Source organism: Somniosus microcephalus, chromosome 21, assembly GCF_052327205.1.
Source record: "Somniosus microcephalus isolate GS21.2 chromosome 21, FLI_Smic_1.0, whole genome shotgun sequence".
NCBI lineage: Eukaryota > Metazoa > Chordata > Chondrichthyes > Squaliformes > Somniosidae > Somniosus > Somniosus microcephalus.
Window position 1 is genome coordinate 32603935 of NC_141007.1, and position 21177 is coordinate 32625111.

At 48.3% G+C, this 21177-nt stretch overlaps 1 protein-coding gene across 1 annotated transcript in view; it reads right to left on the bottom strand.

Moving 5' to 3' along the window:
* The window catches only part of LOC147102691 (protein shisa-6-like), a 631586-nt gene that overhangs the window by 141378 nt on the left and 469031 nt on the right, over positions 1–21177 (bottom strand). Inside the window, exon 5 of the mRNA XM_085963410.1 lies at positions 17559–17684. Coding sequence (XP_085819536.1) covers positions 17559–17684 — 126 coding nt within the window. The remainder of the gene's footprint in view (positions 1–17558; positions 17685–21177) is intronic.

Genomic DNA, 21177 nt, shown 5'->3' on the forward strand with positions numbered 1-21177 from the left:
CACTGTCCCACTGTGCTACAGGCTGGTTATCTGGTACACTGTCCCACTGTGCTACAGGCTGGCTCTCTGGTACACTGTCCCACTGTGCTACAGGTTGGTTCTTAACACACTGTCCCACTGTGCTACATGCTGGTTCTCTGGTACACTGTCCCACTGTGCTACAGACTGATGCTCTAACACACTGTCCCACTGTGCGACAGGCTGGTTCTCTGGTAAACTGTCCCACTGTGCTACAGGCTGGTTCTCTGGCACACTGTCCCACTGTGCTACAGACTGATTCTCTGGTACACTGTCCCACTGTGCTACAGGCTGGCTCTCTGGTACACTGTCCCACTGAGCGACATTCTGGTTCTTTGGTATACGGTCCCACTGTGCTACAGACTGGTTCTCTGGTACACTGTCCCACTGTGCTACAGGCTGGTCTCTGGTACAATATCCCACTGTGCTACAGACTATTAATCCAACACACTGTCCCGCTGTGCTAAATGCTGGTTCTCTGGTACACTGTCCCACTATGCTACAGACTGGTGCTATAACACACTGTCCCACTGTGCGACAGGCTGGTTCTCTGGTACACTGTCCCTCTGTGCTACAGGCTGGTTCTCTGGTACACTGTTCCACTGTGCTACAGGCTGGTTCTCTGGTACACTGTCTCACTGTGCTACAGGCTGGCTCTCTGGTACACTGTCCCAATGAGCGACATTCTGGTTCTCTGGTACACTGTCCCACTGTGCTACAGGCTAGTTCTCTGGTACTCTGTCCCACTGTGCTACAGACTGGTTCTCTGGTATTGTCCCACTGTGCTACAGACTGGTTCTCTGGTACAATGTCCCACTGTGCTACAGACTGTTTCTCTGGCACACTGTCCCACTGTGCTACAGACTGGCTCTCTGGTTGATGCACCATCAATTACTCAAAAGACTGAGGTTAAGCGAGTAACAACCAGGCTTTTATTAACTAAAGAATGAAGGTCTAGTCTCGAGTGGTCGACCCGTCCAGAATAGTAAGGGACTGGGAGGTAGTCACTTATATACCTGGAATAGTGGGAGGAGTCAGCCGAGTCATGTCCAGACCTGTACCTAGTGGAATACACATACACATACAGACAGGTATAACAGTGGTTTACCACACTGGTACACTGTCCCACTGTGCTACAGGCTGGCTCTCTGGTACACTGTCCCACTGAGCGACAATCTGGTTCTTTGGTACACGGTCGCACTGTGCTACAGACTGGTTCTCTGGTACACTGTCCCACTGTGCTACAGGCTGGTTCTCTGGTACACTGTCCCACTGTGCGACAGACTGGTTCTCTGGTGCACTGTCCCATTGAGATAAAGGCTGGTTCTCTAACACTGTGTAACTGTGCTACAGACTGGTTCTCTGGTAGAATGTCCCACTGTATGACATGCTGGCTCTCTGTCCCACTGTGCTACATGCTGGTTCTCTGGTACACTGTCCCACTGTGCTACAGACTGGTGCACAAACACACTGTCCCACTGTGCTGCAGGCTGGTTCGCTGGTACACTGTCCCACTGTGCTACAGGCTGGTTCTCTGGTACACTGTCCCACTGTGCTACAGACTGGTCCTCTAACACACTGTCCCACTGTGCTACATGCTGGTTCTCTGGTACTCTGTCCCAATGTGCTACAGGCTTGTTTTCTAACAAACTGTCCCACGGTGCTACAGGCTGATTTGCTAACACACTGTCCCACTGTGCTACTTGCTGGTTCACTGGTACACTGTCGGACTGTGATACAGGCTTGTTCTCTAACATACTGTCCCACTGTGCTACAGGCGGGTTCTCTGGTACACTGTCCCACTGTGCTTCAGACTGGTTCTCTGGCACACTGTCCCAATGTGATACATTCTGGTTCTCTGCTACACTGTCCCACAATTGCTACAGGCTGGTTCTCTGGTACACTGTCCCACTGTGCTACAGGCTGGTTCTCCAATACACTGTCGCACTGTGCGACAGGCTGGTTCTCTGCTACACTGTCCCACAATTGCTACAGACTAGTACTCTGCTACACTGTCCCACTGTGCTATAGGCTGTTTCTCTGGCACACTGTCCCAATGTGCTACAGGCTGGTTCTTAGGTACACTGTGCCACTGCTACAGGCTGGTTCTCTGGTACATTGTCCCGCTGCACTGCAGACTAGTTCTCTGGTACACAGTCCCAGAAGTGCTACAGGCTGGTTCTGTGGTAGAAGTCCCACTGTGCTACAGGCTTGTTTTCTAACACACTGCCCCACTGTGCTACCAGGTGGTTTTCTGGTACACTGTCCCACTGTGCTACAGACTGGTTCTCTAACACACTGTCCCACTGTGATTCAGACAGGTTCTCTGGCACACTGTATGACTGTACTACAGACTGGTTCTCTAACAAACTGTCCCACTGTGATACAGTCTGGTTCTCCGGTACACTGTCCCACTGTGCAACAGACTGGTTCTCTGGTACACTGTCCCACTGTGTGAAAGACTGGTTCTCTGGCACACTGTCCCACTGTGCTACAGGCTGGTTCCATAACACACTGTCCCACAGTGCAACAGACTGGTTCTCTGGTACGCTGTCCCACTGTGCGACAGACTGGTTCTCTGGCACACTGTCCCACTGTGCTACAGTCTGGTTCCATAACACACTGTCCCACAGTGCAACAGACTGGTTCTCTGGTACACTGTCCCACTGTGCGACAGACTGGTTCTCTGGCACACTGCCCACTGTGCTACAGGCAGGTTCTCTAACACACTGTCCCACTGTGCTACAGACTGTTTCTCTACTACACTGTCCCACTGTGATACAGACTGGTTCTCTTATTCAATGTCCCACTGTGCTACAGGCTGGTTCCATAACACGCTGTCCCACTGTGCCACAGACTGCTCTCTAACATACTGCCCCACAATTGCTACATGCTGGTTCTCTGGTACACTGTCCCACTATGCTACAGACTGGTGCACTAAAACACTGTCCCACTGTGCTACAGGCTGGTTCTCTGGTACACTGTCCCACTGTGCTACAGGCTGGCTCTCTGGTACACTGTCCCACTGAGCGACATTCTGTTTCTTTGGTATACGGTCCCACTGTGCTACAGACTGGTTCTCTGGTACACTGTCCCACTGTGCTACAGACTGTTAATCCAACACACTGTCCCGCTGTGCTAAATGCTGGTTCTCTGGTACACTGTCCCACTATGCTACAGACTGGTGCTATAACACACTGTCCCACTGTGTGACAGGCTGTTTCTCTGGTGCACTGTCCCACTGTGCTACAGGCTGGTTCTCTGGTACACTGTTCCACTGTGCTACAGGCTGGTTCTCTGGTACACTGTCCCACTGTGCTACAGGCTGGCTCTCTGGTACACTGTCCCAATGAGTGACATTCTGGTTCTCTAGTACACTGTCCCACTGTGCTAGAGACTGGTTCTCTGGCACGCTGTCCCACTGTGCTACAGACAGATTCTCTGGTTCACTGTCCCACAGGTGCTACAGGGTGTTTCCCTGGTACACTGTCCCACTCTGCTACAGGCAGGTTCTCTGGTACACTGTCGCTGTGTGCAACAGACTGGTTCTCTGCGACACTGTCCCACTGTGCCACAGACTGGTTCTCTGGTACACTGTCCCACTGTGCTACAGACTGGTTCTCTGGCACACTGTTCCACTGTGCTACAGGCTGGTTCCATAACACACTGTCCCACTGTGCCACAGACTGCTCTCTAACATACTGTACCACTGTGCTACAGGCTAGTTCTCTGGTACTCTGTCCCACTGTGCTACAGACTGGTTCTCTGGCATTGTCCCAATGTGCTACAGACTGGTTCTCTGGTACAATGTCCCACAGTGCTACAGACTGTTTCTCTGGCACACTGTCCCACTATGCTACAGTCTGGTTCTCTGGTAATCTGACCCTCCGTGCTACAGATTGCTTCTCTAGCACACTGTCCCACTGTGCTACAGACTGGTTCTCTGGTACACTGTCCCACTGTGCTACAGGCTGGTTCTCTGGTACACTGTCCCACTGAGCGACAATCTGGTTCTTTGGTACACGGTCGCACTGTGCTACAGACTGGTTCTCTGGTACACTGTCCCACTGTGCTACAGGCTGGTCTTTGGTACAGTATCCCACTGTGCTACAGACTGTTAATCCAACACACTGTCCTGCTGTGCTACATGCTGGTTCTCTGGTACACTGTCCCACTGTGCTACAGACTGGTGCTCTAACACACTGTCCCGCTGCGCGACAGGATGGTTCTCTGGTACACTGTCCCACTGTGCTACAGGCTGGTTCTCTGGTACACTGTCCCACAGTGTGACAGACTGGTTCTCTGGTGCACTGTCCCATTGAGATAAAGGCTTGTTCTCTAACACTGTGTAACTGTGCTACAGACTGGTTCTCTGGTAGAATGTCCCACTGTATGACATGCTGGCTCTCTGTCCCACTGTGCTACAGGCTAGTTCTGTGGTACACTGTCCCACTGTGCTACAGACTGTTTCTCTGGTACACTGTCCCACTGTGCTACAGACTGGTTCTCCAACACACTGTCCCACTGTGCTACAGACTGGTTCTCTGCAACACTGTCCCACAATTGTTACAGGGTGGTTCTCTGGCACACTGTCCCTGTGTGCTACAGACTGGTTCTGTGGTACTTTGTCCCAATGTGCTGCAGGCTCGTTCTCTGGTACACTGTGCCACTATGGTACAGACTGGTGCACAAACACACTGTCCCACTGTGCTACAGGCTGGTTCGCTGGTACACTGTCCCACTGTGCTACATGCTGGTTCTCTGGTACTCTGTCCCACTGTGCTACAGGCTTGTTTTCTAACAAACTGTCCCACGGTGCTACAGGCTGGTTCTCTAACATACTGTCCCACTGTGCTACAGGCGGGTTCTCTGGTACACTGTCTCACTGTGCTTCAGACTGGTTCTCTGGCACACTGTCCCAATGTGATACATTCTGGTTCTCTGCTACACTGTCCCACAATTGCTAAAGGCTGGTTCTCTGGTACACTGTCCCACTGTGCTACAGGCTGGTTCTCCAATACACTGTCGCACTGTGCGACAGGCTGGTTCTCTGCTACACTGTCCCACAATTGCTACAGACTAGTTCTCTGCTACACTGTCCCAATGTGCTACAGGCTGGTTCTTAAGTACACTGTGCCACTGCTACAGGCTGGTTCTCTGGTACATTGTCCCGCTGCGCTGCAGACTAGTTCTCTGGTACACAGTCCCAGAAGTGCTACAGGCTGGTTCTGTGGTAGAAAGTCCCACTGTGCTACAGGCTTGTTTTCTAACACACTGCCCCACTGTGTTACAGGCTGGTTTGCTAAAACACTGTCCCACTGTGCTACCAGGTGGTTTTCTGGTACACTGTCCCACTGTGCTACAGACTGGTTCTCTAACACACTGTCCCACTGTGCTTCAGACAGTTTCTCTGGCACACTGTATGGCTGTACTACAGACTGGTTCTCTAACAAACTGTCCCACTGTGATACAGTCTGGTTCTCTGCTACACTGTCCCACTGTGCTGTAAACTGTTTATCTGGTACACTGTCCCACTGTGTGACAGACTGGTTCTCCGGTACACTGTCCCACTGTGCAACAGACTGGTTCTCTGGCACACTGTCCCACTGTGCGACAGACTGGTTCTCTGGCACACTGTCCCACTGTGCTACAGGCTGGTTCCATAACACACTGTCCCACAGTGCAACAGACTGGTTCTCTGGTATGCTGTCCCACTGTGCGACAGACTGGTTCTCTGGCACACTGTCCCACTGTGCTACAGTCTGGTTCCATAACACACTGTCCCACAGTGCAACAGACTGGTTCTCTGGTACACTGTCCCACTGTGCGACAGACTGGTTCTCTGGCACACTGCCCACTGTGCTACAGTCTGGTTGCATAACACACTGTCCCACAGTGCAACAGACTGTTTCTCTACTACACTGTCCCACTGTGATACAGACTGGTTCTCTGGTTCAATGTCCCACTGTGCTACAACTGGTTCTCTGGCACACTGTCCCACTGTGCTACAGGCTGGTTCCATAACACGCTGTCCCACTGTGCCACAGACTGCTCTCTAACATACTGTCCCACAATTGCCACATGCTGGTTCTCTGGTACACTGTCCCACTATGCTACAGACTGGTGCACTAAAACACTGTCCCACTGTGCTACAGGCTGGTTCTCTGGTACACTGTCCCACTGTGCTACAGACTGGTTCTATGGTGCACTGTCCTACTGTGATAAAAGCTGGTTCTCTGGTACACTGTCCCACTGTACTACATGCTGGCTCTCTGTCCCACTGTGCTACAGGCGGATTCTCAGGTACACTCTCCCACTATGCTACAGACTGGTTCTGTGGTAAACTGTCCCAATGTGCTACAGACTGGTTCTCTGGTACACTGTCCCACTGTGCGACATTCTGGTTCTCTGGTACACTGTCCCACTGTGCTACAGACGGGTTCCCCAACATACTGTCCCACTGTGCTACAGGCTGGTTCCCTGGTACACTGTCCCACTGTGCTACAGACTGGTTCTCCAACACACTGTCCCACTGTGCTACAGACTGGTTCTTCAACACACTGTCCCTGTGTGCTACCGACTGGTTCTGTGGTACATTGTCCCAATGTGCTACAGGCTGGTTCTCTGGTACACTGTGCCATTATGCTACAGACTGGTGCACAAACACACTGTCCCACTGTGCTACAGGCTCATTCTCTGGTACACTGTCTCACTGTGCTGCAGGCTGGTTGTCTGGTACACTGTCCCACTGTGCTACAGGCGGGTTCTCTGGTACACTGTCCCACTGTGCTTGAGACTGGTTCTCTGGCACACTGTCCCAATGTGATACATTCTGGTTCTCTGCTACACTGTCCCACAATTGCTACAGGCTGGTTCTCTGGTACACTGTCCCACTGTGCTACAGGCTGGTTCTCCAATACACTGTCACACTGTGCGACAGGCTGGTTCTCTGCTACACTGTCCCACAATTGCTACAGACTAGTTCTCTGCTACACTGTCCCACTGTGCTATAGGCTGTTTGTCTGGCACACTGTCCCAATGTGCTACAGGCTGGTTCTTAGGTACACTGTGCCACTGCTGCAGGCTGCTTCTCTGGTACATTGTCCCGCTGCGCTGCAGACTAGTTCTCTGGTACACAGTCCCAGAAGTGCTACAGGCTGGTTCTGTGGTAGAAAGTCCCACTGTGCTACAGGCTTGTTTTCTAACACACTGCCCCACTGTGTTACAGGCTGGTTTGCTAAAACACTGTCCCACTGTGCTACCAGGTGGTTTTCTGGTACACTGTCACACTGTGCTACAGACTGGTTCTCTAACACACTGTCCCACTGTGCTTCAGACTGGTTCTCTGGCACACTGTATGACTGTACTACAGACTGGTTCTCTAACAAACTGTCCCACTGTGATACAGTCTGGTTCTCTGCTACCCTGTCCCACTGTGCTGTAAACTGTTCATCTGGTACACTGTCCCACTGTGCGACAGACTGGTTCTCCGGTACACTGTCCCACTGTGCGACAGACTGGTTCTCTGGCACACTGTCCCACTGTGCTACAGGCTGGTTCCATAACACACTGTCCCACAGTGCAACAGACTGGTTCTCTGGTACACTGTCCCACTGTGCGACAGACTGGTTCTCTGGCACACTGCCCCACTGTGCTCCAGTCTGGTTCCATAACACACTGTCTCACAGTGCAACAGACTTGTTCTCTGGTACACTGTCCCACTGTGCGACAGACTGGTTCTCTGGTTCAATGTCCCACTGTGCGACAGACTGGTTCTCTGGCACACTGTCCCACTGTGCTACAGTCTGGTTCCATAACACGCTGTCCCACTGTGCCACAGACTGCTCTCTAACATACTGTCCCACAATTGCTACATGCTGGTTCTCTGGTACACTGTCCCACTATGCTACAGACTGGTGCACTAAAACACTGTCCCACTGTGCTACAGGCTGGTTCTCTGGTACACTGTCCCACTGTGCTACAGACTGGTTCTATGGTGCACTGTCCCACTGTGATAAAAGCTGGTTCTCTGGTACACTGTCCCACTGTACTACATGCTGGCTCTCTGTCCCACTGTGCTACAGGCGGATTCTCAGGTACACTCTCCCACTGTGCTACAGACTGGTTCTGTGGTAAACTGTCCCAATGTGCTACAGACTGGTTCTCTGATACACTGTCCCACTGTGCGACATTCTGGTTCTCTGGTACACTGTCCCACTGTGCTACAGATGGGTTCCCCAACATACTGTCCCACTGTGCTACAGGCTGGTTCCCTGGTACACTGTCCCACTGTGCTACAGACTGGTTCTCCAACACACTGTCCCACTGTGCTACAGACTGGTTCTCCAACACACTGTCCCTGTGTGCTACCGACTGGTTCTGTGGTACATTGTCCCAATGTGCTACAGGCTGGTTCTCTGGTACACTGTGCCATTATGCTACAGACTGGTGCACAAACACACTGTCCCACTGTGCTACAGGCTCGTTCTCTGGTACACTGTCTCACTGTGCTGCAGGCTGGTTCTCTGGTACACTGTCCCACTGTGCTACAGACTGGTCCTCTAACACACTGTCCCACTGTGCTACATGCTGGTTCTCTGGTACTCTGTCCCACTGTGCTACAGGCTTGATTTCTAACACACTGTCCCACTGTGCTACATTCTGGTTCTCTGGTACACTGTCACACTGTGCTTCAGACTGGTTCTCTGGCACACTGTCCCACTGTGATACAGTCTGGTTCTCTGCTACACTGTCCCACAATTGCTACAGGCTGGTTCTCTGGTACACTGTCCCACTGTGCGACAGACTTGTTCTCTAACACACTGTCCTACTGTGCTACAGACTGGATCTCTAACACACTGTCCATCTGTGCTTCAGACTGGTTCTCTGCTACACTGTCCAAGAGTCAAAACATAGAAGATAGGAGCAGGAGTAGGCCATTCGGCCCTTCGAGCCTGCTCCGCCATTCAAAATGCGATCAATGCTGATCATCCAAATTCAGTACCCTGTCCCTGCTTTCTCCCCATATCCATTGATCCCTTTAGCCTTAAGAAATATACCCAACTCCTTCTTGAATATATTTAATGAATTGGCCTCTGCTGCCTTCTCTGGTAGAGAATTCCACAGGTTCACCACTCTCTGGGTGAAGAAATTCCTCCTAATTTTTGTCCGAAATGGCTTACCCCTTATCCTTAGATTGTGACCACTGGTTCTGGACTCCCCGACCATCGGGAACATCCTTTCTGCATCTAGTCTGTCCAGTCCTGTCAGAATTTTATAAGTTTCAATGAGATCCCCTCTCATTCTTCTAAACTCCAGCGAGTATAAGCCCAATCGACCTAATCTCTCCTCATACGTCATTCCTGCCATCCCAGGTATCAGTCTGGTGAATCTTCGCTGAACTCCATTCATGGCAAGAACATCCTTCCTCAGATAAGGTGACCAAAACTGCACACAATACTCAAGATGTGGTCTCACCAAGCCCCTGTACAACTGCAGCAAGACATCCTTGTTCCTGTACTCAAACCCTCTCGCTACGAAGGCCAACGTACCATTTGCCTTCTTAACCGCCTGCTGCACCTGCATGCTTACCTTCAGCGACTGCTGCACAAGGACACCCAGGTCTTGTTGCACTTCCCCTTCTCCCAATCTATTGCCATTCAGATAATAATCTGCCTTCCTGTTTTTGCCACCAAAGTGGATAACCTCGCATTTATCCACGTTATATTGCATCTGCCATGCTTCTGCCCAATTACCCAACCTGTCCAAATCATCCTGATGTTTCTCGGCATCCTCCTCACAGCACACACGCCCACCCAGCTTTGTGTCATCTGCAAACTTGGAGATATTACATCTAGTTCCCTTGTCTAGATCATTAATATATATTGTGAATAGCTGGGGTCCAAGGACCGATCCCTGCGGTACCCCACTAGTCACTGCCTGCCACTCGGAAAAAGACCCGTTTATTGCAACTCTTTGCTTTCTGTCTGCCAACCAGTTCTCTATCCAAGTCAATACCTTGCCCCCAATCCCATGTGCCTTAACTTTACATGCTAATCTCTTACGCGGATCCTTATCAAAAGCCTTCTGAAAGTCCAAATACACCACATCCACTGTTTCTCCCTTATGTATTTTACCAGTTAAATCCTCAAAAAATTCCAGTAGATTAGTCAAGCACGATTTAGCTTTTGCAAATCCATGTTGACTTTGTCCGATCCTGTCACTGTTTTCCAAGTGCTCTGCTATTACATCTTTTATAATGGGCTCCAGCATTTTCCCCACTACCGATGTCAGGCTTACCGGTCTGTAATTCCCCGTTTTCTCTCTACCAACTTTTTTGAATAGTGGGGTTACATTAGCTACCCTCCAATCCATGGGTATTGTTCCAGATTCCATTGAATGTTGGAAGATGATAAGCAATGCAGCTACTATTTCTAGGGCCACTTCCTTAAGTACCCTAGGATGTAGATTATCAGGCCCTGGGGATTTATCGGCCTTCAATCCCGTCAATTTCCCTAACACCATTTCGCTACAAATACTGATTTCTTTCAGTTCTTCCCTTTCATCAGACCCTATGTTCCCCGACATCTCTGGGAGGTTATTTGTGTCCTCCTTTGTGAAGACAGAACCCAAATATGTATTTAATTGATCGCCATTTCTTTGTTCCCCATTATAAATTCCCCTGATTCTGACTGCAAGGGACCTATGCTTGACTTCACCAATCTTTTTCTCTTCACATATCTATAAAAGCGTTTACAGTCAGTTTTTATGTTCACTGAAAGCTTACTCTCATATTCTATTTTCCCCTTCTTAATTAATCCCTTAGTCCTCCTTTGTTGAAACCTAAACTGCTCCCAATCCTTAGGTTTACTACTTTTTCTGGCCAATTTATATGTCCTCTCCTTGGATCTTATGCTATCCCTAATTTCCCTTGTTAGCCATGGTTGAGTCACCTTTTTTGTTTAATTTTTATGCCAAACTGGGATGAACAAATTCTGTAGTTCATCCATGTGGTCTTTGAATGTTTGCCATTGCCTATCCACCATCAACCCTTTGAGTGACATTCCCCAATCAATCCTACCCAACTCGCGCCTCAGACCATCGTAGTTTCCTTTATTTAAATTCAGGACCCTAGTCTCTGAGTCAACTACTTCATTCTCCATCTTAATGAAGAATTCTATCATATTATGATCGCTCCGACCCAAGGGGCCTCGTACAGCAAGATTGCTAATTAATCCTTTCTCATTACATAATACCCAGTCTAAGATGGCCTGATCTCTGGTTGGTTCCTCGACATGTTGGTCCAGGAAACCATCCCGTAAACACTCCAGGAATTCCTCCTCCGCAGTATTGTTACCAATTTGGTTAGCCCATTTGGTAGATTAAAGTCACCCATGATGACTGCTGTGCCCTTATTGCACGCTTCTCTAATTTCTCTTTTAATGCCATCCCCAACCTTAGCATTACTGTTTGGAGGTCTATATACCACTCCCACTAACATTTTCTGCCCCTTGGTATTTCTCAGTTCTACCCATACAGATTCCACATCATCAGAGCTAATATCCTTCCTTACAATTGTGTTAATCCCTTCTTTAACCATCAATGCTACCCCACCTCCCTTTCCTTTTTGCCTATCTTTCCTGAATATTGAATACCCCTGGATGGTGAGTTCCCAGCCTTGGCCACCCTGGAGCCATGTTTCCGTAATCCCAATCAAATCATATTCCTTTACCTCTATTTGCGCAGCTAATTCATCCACCTTATTACGAATGCTCCTCACATTAAGACACAAAGCCTTCAGGCTTGTTTTTTAACGCTCTTAGACCTATTAGAATTATTATTTACTGTGGCCATGTTTGATTTAACCATTGATTTCTCTGACTGCCACTTTTGTTTTTCTCCTTCCTATCTTTTGCTTTTATCCTTGTTTCCCTTTTCTCTGTCTCCCTGCTCAGGTTCCCAAACCCCTGCCATTTTAGTTTAAACCCTCCCCCAGAGCACTAGCAAACACTCCCCCTAGGACATCGGTCCTAGCCCTGCCCAGGTCTAAACTGTCCGGTTTGTACTTGTCCCACCTCCCCCAGAACCAGTTCCAATGTCCCAGGAATTTGAATCCCTCCCCCTTGCACCATTCCTTTAGCCAGGTATTCATCTGAAATATCCTTCTATTTCTACTCTGACGAGCATGTGGCACTGGTAGCAATCCTGAGATTACTACTTTGAGGTCCTATTTTTTAATTTACCTCCTAACTCCCTATATTCAGCTTTTACGACTTCATCCCGCTTTTTTACCTATATCGTTGGTACCTATATGCACCACGACAACTGGCTGTTCACCCTCCCCTTCCAAAATGTTCTGCAGCCGCTCTGAGACATCCTTGACCCTTGCACCAGGGAGGCAACACACCATCCTGGAGTCTCGTTTGTGGCCGCAGAAACGCCTATCTATTCCCCATACAATAGAATCCCCTATTACTATAGCTCTACCCCTCTTTTTCCTCCCGTCCTGTGCAGCAGAGCCACCCCTGGTGCCAGGAAGTTGGCTGCTGCTGCCTTCCTCTGATAAGCCAACCCCTCAACAGTATTCAAAGTGGTATATCTGTTTGAGAGGGGGATGTCCACAGGGGACTCCTGCACTACCTGCCTGCACCTACTACTCTGTCTGTTGGTCACCCCTTCCCTTTCTGCCTGTCCAACCTTTGCCTGCGGTGTGACCAACTGCTTAAACGTGATATCTACGTCGTCAGCATCGTGAATGGTCCAATATGTATCCAGTCACAGCTCCAGCGCAGCAATGTGGTCTGCCAGTAGCTGCACCTGGACACACTTCCTGCACACATGGTTGTCAGGGACACAGGAAGTGTCCCTGAGTTCCCACATAGCACAGGAGGAGCATACCACGGGGCCAAGCTCTCCTGCAATGACTTACCCTTTAATTAATTGAAATTAAATTAAATCAAATCAATCCCACCAATTACACTACAGTTAAATGATATATTTAAGGGCCCTGATTTACCAACAGTCCCAGCTACACCACAGAGACCCTCTAAACTATAGACCACAGAGTTAAATTTTAAAAAGAGAGAAATACTCACCAACCAATCACTTACCTGCTTTCTGGTGACATCACACTTCGATTACTTTTTACTTCTCTCCCTCCCTCTGAGCTCGGAGATTAGTAAGCCTACCTGAGCCTCGTCGGTGCTTTAAATCACCACCGCTCGGCCACCTCACTTCCCGCAGGTCGGCCGCCGCTCTGAGGCCTACCTGGTCCTTGTCGCTGCTTTAATTCAGCGCCACTCGGCCGCCTCGTCTCCTGCAGGTCCGCCGCTGCCGCCGTTACATGCTGGTTCTCTAACACACTTTCCCACTCTGCTACAGACTGGTTCTCTAAAACACTCTAACACACTGTCCCACTGTGCTACAGGCTGGTTCTCTGGTACACCGTCCCACTGTGCTACAGGCTGTTTCAATGGTACACTGTCCCACTGTGATACAGGCTGGTTCTCTGGTACACTGTCCCACTGTGATACAGGCTGGTTCTCTAACACACAGTCCCACGGTGCTACACACTGGTTCTCTGACACACTGTCCCACTGTTCTACAGGCTGGTTCTCTTGTACACTGTCCCACTGTGCTACAGGCTGTTTCTCTGGTACACTGTCCCACTGGGCTAGAGGCTGGTTCTCTAACACACAAAAGATTACTGATCAAGATAAAAAAATCACAGGATTGGGGGTCATATACTGGCATGGGTGGAAGATTGACTATCTATCAGAAAACAAAGTGTTGGGATAAATGGTTCATTCTCAGGATGGCAATCAGTAACTAGTGGTGTTCCACAGGGGTCAGTGCTGGGACCCCAACTCTTTACAATCTATATTAACGATTTGGTGGAAGGGACCGAGTGCAACGTAACCAAGTTTGCCGACGATACAAAGATGGGAGGGAAAGCAGTGAGTGAGAAGGACATAAAAAACCTGCAAAAGGACATAGACAGGCTAAGTGAGTGGGCAGAGATTTGGCAGATGGAATATAATATTGGAAAGTGTGAGGTAATGCACTTTGGCAGAAAAAATCAAAGAGCAAGTTATTATCTAAATGGAGAGAAACTGCAAAGTGCTACATTACAAAGGGATCTGGGGGTCCTGGTGCATGAAACACAAAAAGTTAGTATGCAGGTGCAGCAGGTGATCAGGAAGGCCAATGGAGTCTTGGCTTTTATTGCAAGGGGGATGGAGTATAAAAACAGGGAGGTCTTGCTGCAGTTATACAGAGTATTGGTGAGGCCACACCTGGAATACTGCGTGCAGTTTTGGTTTCCATATTTAAGAAAAGATATACTTGTTCTCGAGGCGGTTCAGAGAAGGTTCACTCAGTTGATTCGGAGATGAGGAGGTTGACGTATGAGGAAAGGTTGAGTAGGTTGGGCCTCTACTCATTGGAGTTCAGAAGAATGAGAGGCAATCTTTTCGAAGCATATAAGATTGTGAGGGGGCTTGATCGGGTGGATGCAGTGAGGATGTTTCCACTGATGGGTGAGACTAGAACTAGGGGGCATAATCTTAGAATAAGGGGCTGCCCTTTCAAAACTGAGATGAGGAGAAACTTCTTCACTCAGAGGGTAGTAAATCTATAGAATTTGCTACCCCAGAGAGCTGTGGAAGCTGCAACATTAAATAAATTTAAAACAGAGATAGACAGTTTCCTAGCAGACAAGGGAATTAGGGGTTACGGGGAGAGGGCAGGGAAGTGGGCGTGAGTCTAGATTCGGATCAGCCATGATCCTATTGAATGGCGGAGCAGGCCCGAGGGGCCGTATGACCTTCTCCTGCTCCTACTTCTTATGTTCTAACACACTGTCCCACTGTGCTACAGACTGGTTCTCTGGTACACTGTCCCACAGTGCCACAGACTGGTTCTCTGGTACACTGTCCCACTGTGCTACAGACTGGTTTTCTGGTACACTGTCCCACTGTGCTACAGACTGGTTCTCTAGTACACTGTCCCACTGTGCTACAAACTGGTTCTCTAGTACACTGTCCCACTGTGCTACAGACTGGTTTTCTGGTACACTGTGCCACAGACTGGTTCTCTGGTACACTGTCCCACTGTGCTACAGACTGGTTCTCTAGTACACTGTCCCACTGTGCTACAGACTGGTTCTCTAGTACACTGTCCCACTGTGCTACAGACTGGTTCTCTAATACACTGTCCCACTGTGCTACAAACTGGTTCTCTGGTACACTGTCCCACTGTGCTACAGACTGGTTCTCTGGTACACTGTCCCACTGTGCTACAGACTGGTTCTCTGGTACACTGTCCCACTGTGCTACAGACTGGTTCTCTGGTACACTGTCCCACTCTGCTACAGACTGGTTCTCTGGTACACTGTCCCACTCTGCTACAGACTGGTTCTCTGGTACACTGTCCCACTCTGCTACAGACTGGTTCTCTGGTACACTGTCCCACTCTGCTACAGACTGGTTCTCTGGTACACTGTCCCACTCTGCTACAGACTGGTTCTCTGGTACACTGTCCCACTCTGCTACAGACTGGTTCTCTGGTACACTGTCCCACTGTGCTACAGACTGGTTCTCTGGTACACTGTCCCACTCTGCTACAGACTGGTTCTCTGGTACACTGTCCCACTCTGCTACAGACTGGTTCTCTGGTACACTGTCCCACTCTGCTACAGACTGGTTCTCTGGTACACTGTCCCACTGTGCTGTCCTATTTCCCACTCCCGTTCAAAGAAGTTTGTTTCAAATTGTTAGATAAAGAGAGAACTAGCACCTAACTTACCGTTCTGTTATCTGTCAAGCAGGGCAGTTTCTAACATGGATAGCTTTAATCTCAATATACGATAGTAAGTCACATGCTCACTGCAACTTGCAATTCACAGCAAAAAATAAACTTCATGGGGGCCAATTTTCTGAGTAGGCGCTGCTGTCGGGGAGCCTGACCCACCAGTGCATGCACTGCTTGGCTAAAGGCAGGGCTAGTGAGACTTCCTGCCAGCAGTGCATACTGCAAAAATCTGCCCTTATGTAATAAATTATTCCATTATCTTAGGCTTACAGCAACCGGTGCCAGAATTAGTGGTGGCACCGTGCAAATATTTAACCACTTCTAAATTTGTGAACTGTGTTAATCCAGTGTGCAAAAGTGCACCAGTCCCATTTCCCACAGCAGCCATCTTGTGACCTGTCGGAGTGAGACTTCATGTAGTGCCAATAAACACCTAATTGCGGGCAGTGTGGTTGCTATGGACTTGCACCCACCAGGAACTGAGTTAAGACTCTGCCAGACTCGTTCTATTCAGGACCATCATTGGCAGCAAAGGGAAAATCGAGCTTCAACTAATTGGCCTGGGCCGCAGTTAACTCCAGGTTTCCAGATCACAGAAATGAAAGGTCAGAGTGCGAATCCACTGCACCTCTAATGAGTTACTTCGGCAGTTTGAGGCTTAGTTCTTCTAGGTACCACACAAGGATACTTACTTTTCCAGTGACAGTTGTTTACAAAAAAATGACACAATGTGAAATCATTAAATGTATATGAAAGAGGAATGAGGCTAAACTGAACGCAGTTAATGATTAGCAGTGGTATTTTCTGGAAAAGGTTAAAGCCTGTTAAACGCTGTAAAAATTTTAAGGATTTGTAAATTTGACTCCTTTTATCTGTGAGGGTTTGTTGCTATAGCCTGGAGATTCCTGTTGGTGACAACATCCAATGAATGCTTAATATGTCCATCAAAATAACAGAGAAATTTGATATAAACACAGCCACCAGTAACTGGCAGCCTAATATCGACAAATCAAACATCCACACAGGTCTGCCCTCTGCATTTACCAAGAAAGCATTTAGAGAACTTCTGTGAACCAGGTCACACCTACTTTCATTTAATTTTAAGCTGCTATGACTATCGCTTCGGCATATCTGAAAAGGTGTATTTTAAGCTTAGGCCCCTGCTCATAAAGTTCTTGTGGATCTGCTAAAAAGGAAAACAGCTTTCTGCAACAGTTCGCTTGCAGACATTTTACTGGGAGAGAAAAAAAACCCCACAGTTACAGCCAAATTGTAGAGATCTGATTTTAACAGATCTGTCAAACCTCTGACTTCGGTATTGTGCTGCAGGATGATAGCGTAATAACGTTTAACACCTTTTCCTGAAATTGCTATTATCTATTTTAGCCGAGGCGTCAACTGATTTACTTTAAATGAGTTAAAATGTTAAAATAGCAGAGGGAGCAATTTCGGTTGAGCACATTAGCCATTCCAATGCTGTTGTCGCACAGGGCATTTACAAGGCTTTTGTGAATTTGGGCCTTAGATTGTTGCAATTTAAGGTACTTTATGACATTTCTTAGAGGTGTTAGTGGTGGCAGAGAATTTGAATCTGTACAGTGCTGGAGAAGTGGGGGAAAAAAATCATTGGCACCTTTTTACATTCTGAGCATTGTTTTTGTGGGGGGGTGGGTGGGGGTAAGAAAGGAGGTCAGGAGGTCAGGGCATGGAAGTTGAGAAATTCGACATACCAAGGGATCCAAGTTCTCTGTATCTTTGGGGAAGCCTCTGAACGTTTTGGGCTTCCCAGTCCAGATATGCAATTTGTTCCTTATGGCTTGTTGGTTTGGAATATTGAAAAGGATCTCTGAAACAGTCTAGAAAAGAGGAAAAGGATTGGAGTCAATTTTGCCCGTCATGAAAGACTGGCACATATATCAACAGAAAATGGGCACTGATTTAGAATCAAACCTTTGGTTTGAAAAGACGTCATTTGGATACGCTTAATTCCTTCCCCTTCCCCTTCTCCCCAGATACAGGTGCGAGATAGTTTCCTGTTTCACTGATCATGGAAGGGTGGGATCAGCTTTCAGTGAGTACCCACCAGTCTTGTTTTTTTTTCGCCTTTTCCTTTACGGGATTACCATACAGTTTATTTATGCTTTCTTTGAGAACACTTCCTGGTTCCATCATTAATCAGCTCGAGAGCCAGGTCACATGGCTGTTAGCCTACTTTGAGATTTGTTACACATTTATAATTTAAGGACACAGGCTGTGTTTTATATGACCCGAGTGCACCATTTTATTCTGCCTGTGTAATCCAGTAGAAAAAGTGTTGGTTACATTCCATAGTGGCCAATAAAATTATTTCCGTAAGTAGATTATCACTGAAATCACCAAGCTGAAGTAGCGTGGCTCCTGACATGACATATCTGCCAGCGCGTTCAATCCATTCAACAGGGGCTGTCATTTTAAACAATTGTGCGTTTCATGTTACCATTGAATCGGCTTCTTTCTCAGCATCGAATACATTTGTTCGATTTCTGCTGAATGTTCTTTGCCTCCAGCTTCAGTTGCCATTTTGGATTTGCACTTCTGAGACTGGTTTGTGACCTCTGTTACCACGGTGACCACAATTTTTGCATCCACGAGTGGCCTAGATTAATAAAGAGCAGGGGGGCCGGTGGCAGGGGCTGAGCACAATCAAGGTCAACGGCAATGCTAGGGTAGATTTTCTGATCAATTCTGCCGGTTGCTCAGGCCCAAAACAGGTGGATAGGGTTTAAAAAATGGTTAATGTAGAAGTTCAGCCATGATCTTATTGAATGGCGGAGCAGGATCGGGGGGTGGTTGGCGGGGGGGGGGGGTGGCGTGTATGGCCTACTACTGCTCCTTTTCTTATATTCTTATGATCAGGCATATTGCCCCCCTGATACCAACCGCCTGGGATTTTTCCGAGGCTGCACTTTGTGCAGATCTTTATTGAAGCTACAGAACGCATTCTTCCAGAACATTTAAATGAACACCTGGTGCAATTTCCTGACGTTTGCACTGGGCTTACACTCGTGCCTTCTGGCCCATTTTGAACGGGTACGAAAGAAGCTGTGTGTGTGCGATGGAACTCTTAAAGGGGAAGAAGCTTTAGATTGTTTTTGTTCCAAGATTTACAGCATGTTTCCAGGACTGTGTTGTTTTTCTTGCAGAACTTTTCAACAATTCTGAAGTTTTTATTAATAATGTGTATTTCTGACATTTTTCTTGGCGGTGGTGGGGGGGCAGGAGGTGGGGCGGGCTGGCGGGGGGAAGCTGCCATCATGCTGAAAACTGTATCTTCAAACCTGTGTACAATCTGTGTCAATGCCCAAGGACTAACGCCCCCCAGTACAGACTCTAGACAGCGCAGGGAGCCAACTGCAGAGCTTTGCCATCTGCAGCCAAGCTGCAACATAAGCATAGCACTGTGACTGGTAGTCAAGATCACCACCATGGTAAACTCTTCTTCCTCTGGTAGGCTATCAGCTAAAGTTTTGCCTACACACGTATCAAATGGGTGACTGATGCCTCCATTAGTAGTGGGCAGCATTTTCACCTCCCTTCCCACTGAAGAGTAACAGAGCTGTCCAATTTCACCGCTGCTATGAGAAACTACACGGGGTGGCTGATGGTGGCCATGTGGCCACCTGACCAACAGGTGTGTGGTCCTCTTCTGCCATTACCACGTTGTTCCTCCCCACTTCTGCCTCAACAAGTGCTATCTCCTCAAGCTCACTAAGTGCCTCCTCCTGGATGTGCATGGCTGTGCAGGTGCTTGCAAACCCGGGTGATGTGTGCTGCTGCCTTGTTTTGAGCCACTGGCAGGGGTTCAGAGGCTGGTATTCCAAGCCTACAATGACACAAAAGGTAGAAAGGTTAGAATGCCTGCCACCAGCCACACCTTCACAGAGTTTGCATTGCAAGATACGATGCATGATATTTGTCCGTGTGCCTGCGTTGGAGTGAGTGAGAAGTGGGACAAGATATAAGAGCAGGATGGTACTTCCCCTCAGCTTAGAGGAGACCTGGTGTTTCACCTTTCTCCACTGTCGCCACGCAGTCATATGCCAGGATGTGCAAGGTGGCTTCTTCCAAGGATTCATGGTTTTGTGATTTCTAAGCTCTGCTCCAGTTTGGGTCTGTAGTCTTGAGATGTTGTAAGTTAAAGAAGCACACAAGTACTGATAGATTTTTCACACAAAGGGTAGTAGAAATCTGGAATTCTCTCCCTCTAAAGGCTGTGGGCAATTGGAGCTTTGAAGACTAAGATCGATAGATGTTTGTTAGGCAAGGATACCGAGGGATATGAAGCTTAGGCAGGTGAATGGAGTTGAGGTATAGATCAGCCATGGTCTCATTGAATGGCGGAGTAAGCTCGAGGAACTGAATGGCCTGCTCCTGTTCCTGTGTTCCTAATCTGGAGCCTGCTTCCAGTGGTTTGATGTGTGTGAAGCCCTTGGAGATATAGGTGTGGCAAGACTTTCAATTATAAGTTGCAGCTTGAATGCATGACCTGCTGAGGTATGAGTGCATATGCAATGGGAGGAAAAATTTGTAAGCTTGTGTGCGAACTTAGCAAGGCCAAGCAGTTACTGTGGAATAAGCTAACAGACGACATTTTGTGGCATGTAATCTTGGGCCATCTGCCTGATATTTGATAATGTTGAGTAGTCTGACCTTGCCGGTTTCCTTAAGCCATGCTCTCTTCTCTTGCATTTTTTCCCAGGTTGTGCACATGGCATTGAGCCTGGCTGCTACCTCCTGTCAGCCATGATGCATTGCCAGCCCTGGGGTGGGGTACCCTGGTGTGGCAAAAGGACAGGCCTCCTTGCACCCATCTCACGTAGCAGCATGTCCACTTCAAATAGAGGATCAGATGTCGTGCGGCTTCACCACTTGCCCACAGATCCCATCTTATGTTTCCACATTATGTTTCCCTCACTTTATTTTTTCCTGCCCCCTCTCCCCTGTACCTCTGTGCAAAGGGTGCGAACTGTTTATAAAAACTGGTTGCATTGTAGCTTCCATTTGTCACCAGTTACCTTTTAAGTGGCAACATTGCTTAACGTTTGAGCTGCAGCCCTTTAAGAACTGCATGCTCGTGAGCATTCCTGCCTCTAGGTCCAATTAGGCAGGCTCACTGCATAAGGCGTGATCCTTGCAGAGAGCTTCGAAGAATCTTTAAATCAGCTGATCCTGGAGCCTACTTGAAGGTCAGCTTATTGCTATTTGAGTGAGCAGTGCGCTCAATGCATGGGAGACTGTACCCTACTGTTTCTTGCTCTTTTTTCATTCTGTTTTATCCCCTGTTTTATATTCCATAGTCTTGGGAAGGAG